This window comes from Podarcis erhardii (genome assembly GCF_964252035.2).
Source record: "Podarcis erhardii genome assembly, chromosome: 2".
Lineage (NCBI taxonomy): Eukaryota > Metazoa > Chordata > Lepidosauria > Squamata > Lacertidae > Podarcis > Podarcis erhardii.
Window position 1 is genome coordinate 85,384,308 of NC_138498.1, and position 16,036 is coordinate 85,400,343.

General features: G+C 44.4%; 1 protein-coding gene across 1 annotated transcript in view; it reads left to right on the top strand.

Annotated features, from left to right (window-relative positions):
• Positions 1-15,921, top strand: part of COPG1 (COPI coat complex subunit gamma 1) — a 28,772-nt gene extending 12,851 nt beyond the window's left edge. The window contains exons 14-24 of the mRNA XM_081850982.1: positions 1,860-2,103; positions 3,305-3,380; positions 4,503-4,606; positions 6,608-6,733; positions 7,176-7,244; positions 8,281-8,423; positions 10,958-11,129; positions 11,786-11,883; positions 14,184-14,322; positions 14,426-14,524; positions 14,818-15,921. Of these exons, the coding sequence (XP_081707108.1) occupies positions 1,860-2,103; positions 3,305-3,380; positions 4,503-4,606; positions 6,608-6,733; positions 7,176-7,244; positions 8,281-8,423; positions 10,958-11,129; positions 11,786-11,883; positions 14,184-14,322; positions 14,426-14,524; positions 14,818-14,948 (1,401 nt within the window). The 3' untranslated portion in view covers positions 14,949-15,921. The remainder of the gene's footprint in view (positions 1-1,859; positions 2,104-3,304; positions 3,381-4,502; positions 4,607-6,607; positions 6,734-7,175; positions 7,245-8,280; positions 8,424-10,957; positions 11,130-11,785; positions 11,884-14,183; positions 14,323-14,425; positions 14,525-14,817) is intronic.
• The last annotated feature ends 115 nt before the right edge of the window (positions 15,922-16,036 follow it).

A 16,036-nucleotide genomic window follows, 5' to 3' on the forward strand; every position in this document is an offset into this window, starting at 1 on the left:
TAAATTGTCAGCCTGTCTCCATATTTTAGATTAGGGAAAGGGAGATGTTTTGGGTCCATGGGCCAGGTCCTTATCAGAATTGGCCTTGTGGACCAAATTTGACAGGTGGGTGCTAGTTTTGCCAGCCCTGGGTGCTAGTTGTCACCTGTCTTACCACCTCATTTAGAATGGGCACCAGCTCCCAGCCAGTTGTTGGCCATTTCAGGACACTCCCCCCCCCACCTGAAAATCTGCTCTTGGGAATCTTATTAGCAGCCTGAGTTACATCAGCTCTTTGCCAGTGCCACAGTGCTTGCAAAGGGATGAGTTACCCCTTTAACAATTTTTGCAGGCAGATCACCGACAGAAGTCAATTATTTTTCCAGATACTTTTTTTTCTTTAAAAAAGCAATCTGATGCAGTGTCTGTTTTTCTAAATATATTAACCAGCTGCCAATATTTTCAGTTGTATTGCTTTCTAGTAAGATCTGGATAAAACTACGACTGTTTAGGCTGATTTTTCTTTCCCTCTGAAAATGGAATGTTCTGTTCTGATGATAGCTTTTTGTGTGGGTGGAGAGTATCGTCCTGAGTATTCTGGTTTCAGATGTTCCTTCCATTCTGTTTATTCCTAATGGCTCCAGGGCAAACAATCTGAGACGGCTGCAGCTTCAAATATGAATCAAACTTTAGATGAGGCAGCACATTTTAAAATCCTATAGGACAAACAATGGTCTCTTTCCCTGCAAACATAGCCTATTCTACTTATAATAAGCAGCTGTTGGTTGTATCTGGGAAGATGAAATGCTCTTGTTTTCCTAGTATGTCATTTTATGAAAGAACCCAATATTCTGTTTATTTGGGGGCTTCATGGACATGAAAATATTATTGCTTGATGGGCTGTCCCACCTCTGTCCATCCATTCTGTTTGATATGTGCCTTAATTTTGTTCTTGAAAACCATCCTGCCAACATTGTGATTTATAGCCAGTCCCTGGGGACTCTTCAGCAGAAGATTTAGGCTTGGAACAGGAGAAATGCAGAGCTTCAAAACCCAGCACTCTGCATGCTGGGGAGGCTGTACTCAGGGTGCCTCCAGGCTGTCGGTGTTTTGTGGAAGGGATTCAGGCGCTTGCCAGATCATTAGCTTTATGCAATTAAAGTGGATTAAAGTGTTCTGTCTCCCTAGCTCAACAAATCCACTTTTTAAAAAGGACACTCTTCGATTTGGAAAGTGGCAGGGAAGTGCACTGAAGTGCGAGTTGAACAAATGATTAATGGGAAGATGTCTAACTACCCAGCAAGCAAATTGGGATGAGTGCAGGATGAATGCTCATTGTCTCTAGAACAACCCAACTGGCACGAATGCTCAGCACAGATTGGACTTGATCTAATCTCTGCATAAGCTTTGTGCAGACAAATTGGGAAGAATGCTGAATAAACAGGTTGTCTTGAACAGCCCTAAGGCTTTTCCTTTTGCACCTGTGCCTTCCAGGAAAGTCTGTCTCTGCACTTTTTTCAGGCTTTTATTCTCAGCCATATGCATGAGAAACCCTTTTTGGTATCCCGTCTTTTTCCAACAGAAGGCAGCAAGCAAAAGAATTATAAGAATGCAAATTGGTTGGAGCAGGACAATGGAACAGGCAGGGGAGGTGGCAGGGTGTCCCTTTATAAAACGAAAGCATAAAATCCTAAAGATTCCAGACTCTTTGCTAAACAGTGCAGATGAGTAAGCACCCTGACACCCTCTTGCCTTGAAATGCAGGTGAAAATTCATTATTACCCAGTAGCTTTTCTTTTCTTTTTAAGAAAGGTACTGTAGAAATAGGGCCACTATCCTCCGCTGAGCTTTCACCCTGACTCATTCATGTTCCTGTCCAGGGTGGCTTTGAGTACAAGCGAGCCATTGTTGAATGTATCATCGGCATCATTGAGGAGAACTCGGAGAGCAAGGAAACCGGACTCTCCCACCTGTGCGAGTTCATTGAAGACTGCGAGTTCACCGTCCTAGCCACCCGCATTCTCCACCTGCTGGGCCAGGAAGGGCCTAAAACCAACAACCCTTCAAAGTACATTCGTTTCATTTACAACAGAGTCGTCTTGGAGCACGAGGAAGTCCGGGCAGGTACATGCACACATACAAGGCGCTTATTGAGTCAGGTTGTTGGTCAGTCTAGCGCAGGATTGTCTGGGCTGCCTGGCTGTGGCTCTCCAGGATTCAGGCAGGCAGGAGTCTTTCCTGTCCAGAGGTGCCAGGATTGGAACCTGGGACCTACTGCCTGCAAAGCGTGACAGCCTCTCCTCCTCTTTATGCTGTTGGGGGTAGATGAACTTTCCTGACTTGAAATCAATTCAAGGTAAATGGTCACTTGGGACCAGGGTTTAAATTTTAAAATGGGAACATTGCTTGATTTCTTCTGAACATTTTTATCCTCATGAAGCAGGGATGGGAAACCTGTAAGCCTCCAGGTGCTTTTTGACTCCAAATCCCATCAGCCCCAGCTGGAAGGGACAGTGGACAGGGATGGTGGAAATTGTAGTTCAGCAGCATCTGGAGGGCCACAGATTCTCCATTCCTGGTGTAAAGAATGTGCTGATAAAGAGCGATGATACCTTACATGTTAAAAGAGGATCTTAGCTGCAAGGTATAGTTCAGATACTTCTGTTATATGAGGTTCTAATGATAACGTAAAAGCTATTTGTTCCTGGTTCAGTCAGTCCTGTGAATATATTCCTATTCCATGCTTGGCTAAACCTTTAAGGCAGTGGTTTTCAACCGGTGTGCCGTGGCACCCTGGGGTGCCTTGAATGATGGTCAGGGGGTGCTGCAGGCAACACTGGCCTCTGTCCCTCTCTCCTTCCCTCCCTCCCCTGATGCTGTCTCACATCTCTGCCTCCCTAAAGCTTGCACAACTATTTATTGCAGCAGCCCTGGCTACAAGCTCCCCAGGCGAATGGTGCCTCTGGGAGTACTTCCCAGACCCCCGTGGGGCAGCGTGAGGATGCACCTCTCTTTGGGACAGGGGAAGCAGCTCAGAGACTGGGGTGGCAGCTGCAGCTGCCCAGAGGACTCCCAAGGAGAGGGAAGAAGAGAGGAGGCTGAGGGAACCCTCCACAAGGGAAGGTGTTCAAAAAAGGGTGAGGGACTGCAGCTCTGCAGGCAAGGGATGATACAACTGGGCTCCAGAGCCCCACAAGGATGCTGCAGAAAGAAGGTATTTGGTCAAGGTAGCCATGGACCCAAAAAGGCTGAAAACTTCTGCTTTAAGGGGCTTCCCACACTGTCTTCTCCAGCTGATCATCCCTCTTTCCTTGCTTGCTTACAGGTGCTGTGAGTGCTCTGGCTAAATTTGGGGCTCAGAATGAAGAAATGCTCCCCAGTGTCCTTGTGTTGCTGAAGAGGTGAGTTGTGATTAGAGCAGCATGACCACATAGATCTAACCCAAAACAAAACAAAAAACTCTCCCTGGGAAAGATGGGCAGTTTTTTTGCTGTTGAGACAGCTCTGGAAAAAGCCAGACATGCTGACTGTGTGGCCTAAGCTGATTTCATAATTACGCCTGCTGTTGTGTGGTCAAAGAGGGCTGGCATGGACTACAGTACCCTGCAGGAATCTGATTGGATGTGGAAGTCCTGCTGATTTTCCCCAAGCAAACAATGCACAGACCTGCTTTAAATTTCTGGCTTCCTTCTGATTTAGAAAAACTGGCTGGCTGGTCAGTGCTACTGGAAACCCAGCCCGATAGGCGGGGTATAAATAATAAATTATATTATTAATATTATTGTTGTTGTTGTTGTTGTTGTTGTTGTTATTGTTATACCATTGCAGCAAGGACTGTTGCTGTTGGATCCATGTCCCTGGCCAAAGAGGAAGAGCAGACAGAATTGAGACATCAGGGTTTCATGTGGCTGGATTTGAGGATAGAGTCAGTGCAGAAGGCTTAAGAAAATGAACAAAACATTTTTAACGGGAGCAATAACGTCTCACTTTGCAAATTCCCTTCCCGGAGGAAGGGAAACGCAAAATTGGAAAATGCCAAATAAAAATATAAGACTTCCTCAGATGGAATGGAGGAGAACTGTTAGAAGACTAAACATAATAACCAAAAAGTGCTGACACAGCCTTGGGTTTGCTTCCAAAAGGAGGACTGAAGGAGGGCAGGGGTTGCGTGCATTGATTCAGCTCTCTGATCTTAGTCTCTGCAACAGATTAGGAGCTTAGCAGGGTCAGCACAGATGCCTTGGTCGAAAGAAGGGATTGTTCCCAGGCTCGGATGCACTGAGGTGGCCACCCATTGCAGATTTACTCTTGGATTTGGCACCACAAAACAATCTTAATGGGCTCTGAGTAAGCAGCTGTTTCCTGACGGTTGTCAGCACTGGGGCAGGCTATATATGCTGCTGATCCCTTCACCGCAGAGCATGCCATCCTCTTTCTTGACCATCTGGATTGGATTAACTTGGATAGGTCCATGTGAATTTAAGTGATTCCCACTGAGCAGAGCTCTCTGATCTTGATTTCAGGTGTGTGATGGATGATGACAATGAAGTGAGAGACAGGGCCACGTTCTACTTGAGTGTCTTGGAGCAGAAACAAAAAGCCCTCAATGCTGGATACATCCTGAACGGTAACCAAGATGCCGATTTGGGGGCATGTGAAACGTAAAGTCACATTTATGGCTGGAATTCACTATAATGTGGAACGGGTTTGGGGGAGTTTTTTTTAAAAAAAATATCTTGAAGATCATGACAAAGATTTGACAGTTAGAATTGTAGGTGCTATAGTTTGGCTTGAAATTTCTGTTGTGTTTTTCTTTTCTTTTTTTTTTAAAAAGCTGACTTGCAAATTGCTCAGGTTAGATTGGGAAGCTGTTTTGTAGCCCAAAGTCTCAGGGCAAATTTTATACTGCTATCAAAATTGTTCACAGTCACATAAGACAAACAAAAGGAAGGTCATGCATACATCTGAATAAATCCTTAGCTCAGGGAACTTAAAATTCTCAGCTTGTTCACCCTACCGCCCCCAAACAATGCCACCCCTAGCTTACTTTTTAAAAACAAATAGATACATAAATTATATTTTATTGAAAAATTTCAGTGAGAAAATAAAGTAGAAGGAAAGGGGGGCAGGGAATGAAAAAGGAAGAGAGACCCGTAACTTACTTAACTCTTATTTTTGCTAAATTTCACCACATTGGCTCTTACCAAAGCTATATACAGACTGACAAGGCCAGCTCAAAATGTTTACCTGCCTGAAGTGAAGCACAAGTCTGCCCCTTCTCCTCCCAACTCCCCATTCCACATGGAGAAACCAACTGGCCTGGCCTCTGAACCTTCCTTTGACCCTGATGATGGGATAGCATCCTATGCTGCATATGAGACAGCTGGCTAGTTTTGGGGAGCCAAAAGAGGCTGTGCAGCATACGTGCAGGTCTATCCTCCAATGGAAGGGAATGGCCTGGAGGCTTAGGAGGGACCGGACCCTGCTGCCCATCTTCCCCAGTATCTGCTGCCCAAGGCACTTTGCCTAACAGTAGGGCCGGCCGTGCAGATTGATTTCCGTTCTATCCCAACCTAGTAACTGTCACCTTCCAACCAGTTCATCATTTCCACCTTTAACATAGTGCAGTTCCTCTCAGCCAAGGGGGTTGGTTAGAAAGAAGGAACAGGAAGGAAAGGCAATAGATGACTCCTTATTTCCACACCCGCCAAGCTAGGACACCAAGTCCATTGTGCAGCATTGATGAATTGATGGTGGTGTAGGGGAAGAAGAAGAAGAAGAGTTTGGATTTGATAGCCCGCTTTATCACTACCTGAAGGAGTCTCAAAGCGGCTAACATTCTCCTTTCCCTTCCTCTCCCACAACAAACACTCTGTGAGGTGAGTGAGGCTGAGAGACTCCAGAGAAGTGTGACTAGCCCAAGGTCACCCAGCAGCTGCATGTGGAGGAGCGGAGACGCGAACCCGGTTCCCCAGATTACGAGTCTATCGCTCTTAACCACTACATCACGCTGGCTCTCAGGAAGGGGGAAAGCTTGGTGGATAGCTCTGATGGCTCCTTTTTGGTTGCCAGCATTTACTGATACTTTTCAAGTCTGTCTAATCTATTTGTGGGTCAGCGAAGATGGCTTCGTGTAGCATGAAGGGCAAATGGGGATTTTTGCCTGATTTCCAGATCTGCTTCTCTTCCTGTGCAGATTGTATAACAAGGGATGGCAGAGCCTCTGTGCCCCCTGAGCCCTGAATGGGAACAGATGCATGCCAGTTGTTTTGTACACAGCTCTCAGGAGGAGAGTCATCTCCATAGGTACCCTTTTGAGGTTATGAGTGTCCCCAGCTCCCTGAAATGCAGATATTCATCAGGAATGGATTTGCAGTGAAGCATTTGGTTCCTCTGCATCTGGAGAGGAATATCTCCTCAGTGGGTAGTTGCTCCTAGCTCAATCAGCAACCCATTTAAGCTGTAGGGGATTAAATTGGCCCCAAGCCAAGCCCTTTAAGCAGGTTTTGGGATGAGGCCATATGGAAGAGCAGATGTGGAGACTTAATTGAGCTCTGATTTATAAGGCGACAAAGAGGTCACTGGTTTCCTGTTAAGTTCAATTTTGGTCACCCTTTCTCTTCTCCAGGATTGACTGTATCCATCCCTGGCCTGGAGAGGGCGCTACACCAATATACACTGGATCCTTCTGAAAAACCCTTTGACCTGAAGTCTGTTCCCTTGGCAACTGCCCCCATCACTGAACAAAGAACAGGTAATTGTAGAAATAACAAGGGACAAACTTTCTCATCAGTGTCTAGCACAGCACGTTTCTTGGGGACTTTCCAGTTCTCTCTGCCCTTTCAAGGTGGCCCAGCTTGAATTTCATGGGCCCTTTTCACAGCAGCACCTGCGATATTATGAATTGCTTCAGTTTCATCTTGCTAAGACATCAGGAACCGTTTTCTTTTCCCCTTACGCTGCTACCCGATCAGAATATTGGTGCCATCTTCTTCCATTACTGTAATCAACCTGCTGTTTGTTCCAGTTCTGGCTCTCCTCCCACCTCCTGTCCTGGTTTTCTAAATGAGCACCAAAAATAAGTTGCAGTTTCTCTGTAAGAGGTTCGATTCCCCTTTTGAATTACCACAACAGAGCTTCAGGTTACAAACGTGAATTACTGTACATGTGCTGTGTTTTTCTTGCTCCATTTGCAGAAAATGCTCCAGTGTCTGCCACCAAGCAGCCAGAGAAAGTGGCAGCAACCAGACAAGAAATATTCCAAGGTATGATATCACCTTGTATTTGAGAAGAGAATGTGACAGTTGAGCAACTTGTAGGATTATTCCTCAGTCTTTCGATATCTGAGATTTTTCTGATAGATGAAGTGTGTTAACTAGAAATGTTTTTGGAGAGAGTAGGTCAAGATCAACTACTTTTTAATGTATATAGCAGGTGGGGGAACTAGTTCTGGCCACTGGGCCAACTTTGACTAAATAGAAATGGACAAATTGCCAGTTCCAGATGGCATCCACCGCAATAACTCAAATGTGAAATTGTTGATCTTCTAAACAGAAATATGAAACTTGTCCCTCAGATCAACAAGCATACATTAGCTACTTTCCAGTTCTCAGGTAACACCATTTTTAAAAAAGGGATCCAGCGAGGATCCTGAAAGTTATAGGTCAGTTAGCTTAATGTTTGTTTGGGGGAAACTGGTGGAAAGTATTGTTAAGGATAAAATAGCCAAGCATATAAGAACAAGTCTTGCTGAAGTAGAACCCGCTTGGCTTCTGTGAGGGAAAATCCTTTCTCACAAACCTATTAAGTGTTCTTTGACGGTGTCAACAAGCATAGATAGAGATGATCTGTGGTGTACTTTGACTTTCAAAAAGCTTTCCACAAGGTACCTCACCAAAGACTGCTGAGTAAGCAATTCCTGGATCAAAAATTGGTTAGGTGCTAGAAGCAGAGAGCAGAAATAAATGGAAGTCCCCCAAAAATCAGTACTGGGACCTGTGATTTTTAACTTGTTCATAATTGAATAGGATGCTGGACTAGATGGGCCATTCTCCTGATTCAGCAGGCTCTTCTTCTGTTGTTCTGTACTTAAATGTTTTTATCCATGTTTTACAGATGAGGGGACTGAGGCTGGGAGTTGTTTATTCCCCTAAAGCTACGGTCTAAGTAGAGCAGAAATCTTGAATAGGTTCCACTTGCCAATTCTTTCTCTCTCTCTCTGTCCTTGCACTTGACTTTAGAACTCATGCTCTGACAGTGAATGGAAACCTATTTGTTGCCTTTTTAAAAACTGTATTTTAGAACAATTAGCTGCCATCCCAGAGTTCCGAGAACTTGGCCCGCTGTTCAAGTCCTCTTCCGAGCCAGTGGCTCTTACAGAATTGGAGACGGAGTATGTGATCCACTGTACCAAGCACACGTTCACAAACCACATGGTGTTCCAGGTGGGTACTGCGTTGAAAATACATGAGTAGTGACAGTAGTCTCTTCCATTTATAGATGGGTTAATGTCTTGACATCTCAGAGCTGTTTACAGTATAATATATGCACAGTGGGTGCAATAAAAATAATGTCACATGGTTTACCTTCAAATAAACGCCAAATATGGTTTCCATATCCATGAAAACAGTATCAGTATAAATAAAGTCAAATAGCATTTGAGGCAGCATAAGATAGAATCCTAACAAACATAAAACACCCTTTCCATACCGCCACTTGCCCAGTCTCATGCTCACAACATCCGTTCCCCAGTCACTACAATCATTCACTACCTCTGTCAACCAACCAATTACACTCAGCACCCACATACAAAGGATTGCTGCCAATCGTATACATATAAGAGACTCTCCTTCTCTGGAGGCTAGGACCCTAGCCAATGGGTTCAAATTACAAGAACGGAGTTTCTGACTAAACATCTGGAGGAACTTTCAGACAGTAAGAGCTGTTCCAGCAATGGAACGGGGTCCCTCAGGAGGTGGTGGACCCTCCTTCCATGGAGGTTTTTAAACAGAGGTTGGGTGGCCATCTGTCATGGATGCTTTAGCTGAGATTCCGGCATTGCAGAGGGTTGGACTAGAGTAGATGCTCCTCAGGGCCCCTTCCAACTCTATGGTTCTGTGATTCTACATATGGTTGCACACCTCTCTGTCCTCCATCCAGGCAATCAAGAGGCATACTTAGAGGTCAAGGACATATTCTCGTGAGATAAAGCACTCAGAGGTTCGAAGCAGGGCTGTGGCTGGTGAAGAGGTTGTGGCCTGGGTAAAGTCTCAAGAGGCTTAGTTAGTTGGAGAGCTGCCTTTGGTCCCTGGTTCTGAGGTTCCCCATCCCTGCCCTAAGACTTAACCACATTGGGTCTGGGTTTAAACAAAATGAGTAACCGTGGTTCATTAGAAACAGAAGCAGAACCTTCCAATCTTCTTGTGGCTGAACTGGAGGAGGAGAATGGGGGGCATGCAAATAACACGGAGGCCTAGTGCCTAGAATGATTCATTTGGGGTTGTCCCTGCCAGAGGCCTCAGACCAGAGCATTTCCCTCAGCTAAGCAGGGTCAGATGATTGATGCATGCAGCACAGCTCCACGAGGGTAGGTTGGATTAGTTTATGGCAAGGCATAGGTTCCTTTTTATATCTGAAAGATGGGGAGACGTCCTAGTGGGTGTCTACCTGACCCCATTACAATGCTGAGAACCACTTTTGATGCTAAAATATATGCAGATTTGTTTTACTACTGAAAGTGTATATGCCTTGGGAAATGCGCACTCCAGTGGTGATGCTGGAGGATGGAAAGCCATTCTTAAGGATGTTTCAGCCCAAGAAATATTGTAGCACAGGAAGCCAACGCAGGCGACTCTCAACTTACACTGGGGTTATGTTCCGGGATAGGGTGTAAAGTCAAAATCGTGTATTGTCAAAACTCCATGACATGGCAGGTGGGATTGCCAAAGTCTCCCCCCCCCCCCGAAATATGCCTCTTTTCCACCCATTTTTTTTTATTTGATTGATTGATTGATTGATTGATTGATTGATTGCCAAGCACTTAAAGCTGAATAGTTAAATGTGTGTAAGTTGTGAGTTACTGTACTGTATATGGAAATTGGATCTTCATGGAAGCAGGCTCTGTGCCTGTGCTGGCTCAAGAACTGCACTGGCCTACAGCTTAGTTGGGTGTGGAGGGTCAACCCAGGACCAGTGTAGGCACTATGCCTGCAGATGCACTGAAGCAGATGCCTTCTGCAGTTATCGCCTTAAATGTGGGTCTTACTATGTGTGTCTTTGAAAACTATTGTTGGAAAACAGTTAACCTGAAAGACCACCTACTCCTCTGTAAACAGCAAGATCGTTTATATCCTCTGTATATCTCACCCTACAGAATGTTATAGGATGGTGCCCCCAAAATGGGCATTTTCCGCTATTGCCCCTATATTATGGAACACCCTTCCCTCTGAAGCAGCAACCACCAGTCACTTCAGATATCTTATAAAGAAACATATTTTGGCCCAGGTTTTCCCTAATCCCTAAGATCATACTCTGTCTTAATGTAAATTCCCTGAATTTTTGTTTTTATGTATTACTTTTATATTACCCTTTTACTGAGCCCAGGATCTCCATACATAGTGCCTAGGTTTGCGCCGTGGAGAGATTACTTCGGTGCTGCTAACACAGCAAAAACAACATTGGGGGGGGCAGCAGTTATGAGTTTCTGGTCTCTGCAGCCACAGCAGGTGCTGTGATTCTCTTGACAGCCTGGCTTTGCTCCCAGAGGAACACTCCATTGTCTCTTAAGAGAGACAGATACCAACAATTGGTTTTATGTTGTATTTTTTGTTTTGTTTTTGTGTTGTATATTGCTCAGAATTATTTTTAAAGATTAAGTGACTTAGAAATGCTTTTAAATAAACAACAACCCCAAACTTTACAGTACAGTAAAGTACATTCAGTATTTTGTGCCATGACGTTCCTTGATTTTCCCTGATAGTTTGACTGCACAAACACCCTGAATGATCAGATCCTGGAAAATGTCACAGTGCAGATGGAGCCAACTGAGGCATATGAGGTCATTGGTTACATACCTGCCAAAAGTTTGCTGTACAACCAACCTGGCACTTGCTATACATTGATTGCATTGCCCGAAGAGGACCCAACAGCAGGTAACAAGAGTTTCTCTGTTTTCTTCCCTTCTCAGTCAGACCAAGCTGCCTTGTAGCTCTAAGCTTGCAGCCCCTGTACATTTTAACAGACATTAAATGACTTTTGAGAATTCATGTACTTTTTATTTGAAGACTTGTCTCAAATGCAGTGCTCGGTCCTGTCAGTGCAAGGATCTGTTTTGCACAGTGGGACTGACTTTGCTGGCACGTGCCCTGCACCCAACTAAAATGCTCCAAATGAGAGCCGGGGGGATCCTGGAACAGATTTAGAGGCATGCTTGGAAAGAAAGGGGAATGTACCTCTGTGCCAGTATAAATCCTTGTGCAGATGGGACAGTTTATTAGCACTGCATTGCACACAAGCCTATAATAACAGTGTGTGAATTGTAGGCCTAAAGACTTTTAGACACCCTTTCTGTGGAAAAACCTTGTGTACCTTGAGTGAGGTTGGTAGGTTAATTTGACTTTTCTGTCTAGGGGAGAACTGTCTTGTTGGGAAATTATAACATTACAAGCACTCTTATCAGTCCTTAGTGACTTTTTAATAAATAGGCAGACTGGAACCTAGGAGCTGAGACAGGAATATAAATTAACTTGTACATTTCACATTTCTTTGTACTTGATTTTTTTTCTTTTTCTTTTTGCCCTTTCTGCAGTGGCCTGTACGTTCAGCTGCATGATGAAATTCACTGTCAAAGACTGTGACCCGAACACTGGTGAAGCAGAGGAAGAGGGCTATGAGGACGAATATGTGGTAAGAGGAGATTTAGCTACTTTCCTGTCCCTTTTTCAATGTCTCCTGGTCAGGTGGTGAGATGTGAGCCAAGGCAAGGCCATCCAGGGTGACATAGCTTTGCCTCCTGACCTCCTCTGGGGAGCTGTGGCTTGATCTAACAAATGCATTAGAAAGCCTGTCTCATCAGGGCCAGAGGATGGATTGACCAGCTTCTGAGCTAACAGGCTGTTGAGTCTCAGCATGTCCAGATGGCTAAGTGTCAAACCTGGGGTGTCCTGTCACCAGCTGCTCACACACAGACCTGGCTTGTAACCAGCTGAATGTTGGCAGCCATTTACTTGAAGGCTGTGACGTCTCCCTGGGGCAGGACTACTCTGAGCTCCCTGTTCTATCCCCACATTTCATGGATAAAATGCTCTAGCAAAGCTGTTTTGCTTGTAATCTTTTGGGTAAGGAAGTTTTTTTAAAGCACAATACACCCTTCCTGGCACACTTAAAATACCAAAGGCTCTATTCCCCCACCCCAAGTATGAATACCATAATAATATGCTCTAGAGAGTGTAGCTGATGCGCTGTGTGAAGGATAGTGATGAGCCAGCTTTTATGCTCAGTGGGTTTCATTTTATGTATCAGGCCATTGATTTCCTGTCAGCTTAGGGCACCATGGAAGTGTTCCGAGTGTCAAACCTACAGGAACATTTTGCAGGGAGGGCTCCTTTTCCTCCCTTGCCTGGGAGTTCTTGTTTTTTACACCAACCACGCAACTGATATTTCGAACCTGGTCTGTTTTACCTATTCCTGTGCAGAGATTTTCCTTGCCCGAAGACTTGTCTTCTCCCTGCAGCTTCAGTCCCATTACACAAGGTGGCATTTCTTTTTTCTGCTCTGAAGAGCAGACTGCACAATGCAACTTGAACCTGGCTCTGATCTATTGATTTTGCTTCTGTTTCTTCCTCCCCACCCCCGCCCAAGTGTCTGGCAATTCTGCTGAGAGTCACATCCGCTGTATGCGCTGCTCCAAAAGCTGCCCGCTAAAAAGATAATTTAAGAATGGAAAAAAGTGACAGCGATCAGTCTGCATTTGTGCCATATTAGAAACATAAATGACATGCTGTGTCATGCTGCTAAAGGCTCAAAACATATTCTTTCTCTCTCTCTTTTGGCTGGTGTGCAAAGTTATTTCTTGGAAGGGCAGCACAAGCCCCTCCTTCATATGCAGACCATAATGTGAGTCAGGCTTCCTACAGGTAGGCCTTGTGTTACGAGGAGACCAAGTCCCCTTCCTCACCCTCAGGAAATATCATGCAGATCAGTCTGTTTTGCATATTCTTATTCTTCTTTGGCGATCACTTGTAGCTGAGTAAGATTGTCTTCCAGAAGTTTTAACAATGAGTCCGTAAGTGACTGTGGAGGCCAATTCTGGATCCACACGTCCTTCCACAGTGGGGACATTGGTTTCCGGGTGGGAGTTGATCATGGTGTGGATTTGCCAAGCATGCTTTCCTCCTAGCACGTTTCTCCCTTGCGTTCCGAGTTAGAATGTCTTCAAAGTCCATGACACCTTTGGTAAATAGGCTGTAGAGCACCCAACTCACGCATAGCGGGCATGATTCATGGGATGAACTCTGTCAGCAGAAGCCCAGTGGAAGTGCTGCTGCTTGCGCGGCAGGGCTTTTCCAACCACCTCTTCCCCTGGCTTTTGGAGGGGATGGTCGGGAAAACACTCAAAAGAGCATGCAGGGAGAGGGGCAATCCTTCCATCTGGCAAGCTGATGTTTGTAATGACGTGACTTGGAAGGACACACCACTCCTCCGTCCAGCGTGTGATTTGGGTGCTGGCCCAGTGATTCTGTGGAAAGATGGGCATTAAGGGATGTTGAAGACTAGATGGCTGGTAAAGGAGAGGGAGTACAGAAGAGGAGGCAGAGTCACAGGCATATAGAGAACTATGCAAAACGCAGAACACCTTGGCCAGCATCCCTCTAAATCCAGGGGTGAGGAACCTTTTTGACTCCAGGGGCCAAATCCTCATTAGGATCAGCCTCGTGGGCCAAATTCTGTGGGTGAGTGTGGCTGCTGATCTGTCAGTCACATGACACGATTGGCAGGTGGCCAACCTGGGGAAAAATGCAAGCCCTTTAAAACATTCTCCTGTCTTAAAGCTGCTAAGTGCCCTTTGAAGCAGCCTCCAAACCCTCCTTTAAATTGGAAGGGGGGAGATGCCTTAAAGTGATGGGGGTTACAGCTGTTCAATGAGCCAATGGCAAAGCTTAATACAGAGTGATATCGTTTCACATATCTTTTTTTTAATATATTAGCTGGAAGACATTGAGGTGACCATAGCAGATCACATCCAAAGGGTTCTGAAGCCAAATTTTGGAGCAGCCTGGGAAGAAGTTGGCGATGAGTTTGAAAAAGAAGAGACTTTCACGTTATCCACAGTGAAAACACTGGAAGGTAATATTTGTGGGGCTCTTGATATGCTTTCTCCCCCCCCCCCGAGTTTTAAAGTATTTTCTCTTGGATTCTGATATGGTCCCCAATATATTTCTTTCCACAGAGGCAGTAGGCAATATTGTCAAATTTCTAGGGATGCAGCCCTGCGAGCGGTCAGATAAAGTGCCTGAAAACAAGAACTCTCATGCCTTGTACCTGGCAGGTGAGTTGTTGTGCTAATATATTGGTTTCAATTTTTGTGGTGATCCTAATGGGTATGGCTGAGTAGATAACTTATAAAGTAACTACTAAAGTATAACACTGGATAACGGTTAGCCAAAACATTATTAATGCAAGGGCCATTCTAATTTTCAGGTCTTTTTCTTTTTAAGTGTCGTATGTTTCTTTGGAATTTTAGTTTAATGCTCTCGAGGTAGCAGAGATGCAGAATTCTTCTAAGCATTTGAGATGCTGATGGATAGCCTAATGCTATTGTCCTACTCATATCTACTACAGGTGTATTTCGGGGTGGCCACGATCTCTTGGTTCGTTCTCGTCTTGTCCTGACAGACACTGTGACAATGCAAGTCACAGCACGGAGTGGAGAAGAACTTCCTGTGGATGTTGTCATGGCCTCTGTTGGTTAAACACAATATAGGACTTGATATTTCAAACTCTGAAGCCAAAGGGGGTGTTGGAAATGTATCCCCACTACTCTGGACGCTGAGAGAATCATTAGAACATTAGCTCTTTTTCTAATTAGGGAGGGGAAAACATTGTGTGAGTTTAAAGTATGATCAGAGGTTTTCTGAGATACTGAACCAGTAATTTTTTTCAGGATCTCTAAACCATTTCAAAAGAGCATCCTTTTCATATCAAACTCTGCGGGATCCCAGTGCCTAAAGATGCTCACACCAGCTCCTGTTGTAGTAACAGTGTGTCAGATACTTTCTGTGATTAGTGAGAGCCCTTCCCATTATGGCAATTTCTATTTGTGTTTGACATGTTTTAAGCCCTTCAAAACAAATCATAAAACTAAAAGCATGAATTTACTCTCATTGCCGCTACCAGTTTAGTTTCTTTATGGTGGCATTAAAACAGACCTTACTTGTATCCAATAAAATACAGTAATGCAAAAAGGCTGCCTTGGTATTCTCAAGAATTTGAAAGGAAAAAAATGCCTCAGAGTAGTATCTTTTGCCCACATTAGAATGCAATTGCAGCCACAGAGTAAAAATTCAGTGGACCTATTACTTGTTCATATCAAAACTGACTGACTTCCCTTTCCATTAAGGATAGTTGGCCCCAGTTTTTCTTTCATTAAAACAGTTAAGTTATGCAGAAATGTAAAAAGATGTTTCTGGTGGCAGTAATTGGCAGCAGAGTAGCAGCAGGGGTGATCTAGAGTGGAGAAACAGTGAATAGAGAAATGTTTAGCTTCTGACCCCACTATATTGCTCCTATTCACCCTCTACCAAAGCAGTTTTTCCATGCTAACAACAGCAAAAGAAAGCAATTGGCCTACCATGTTACACAGTTTGCTCCTAAAATAGGATGTCTCTTTTTTGTATTTTACAGTATCTGGAAAAAAGAATTGGTCTAATAAATTGCTGATCATCAGATTGCTTCATTGATTGTAATGCAATTGTTTAAATAATTAGCCAGCATTTTATTTTATTGAAGGTACTTGGAGTTTTGTTTTATTTATACGTGCTAATATTGTGCTTTGTTCTAC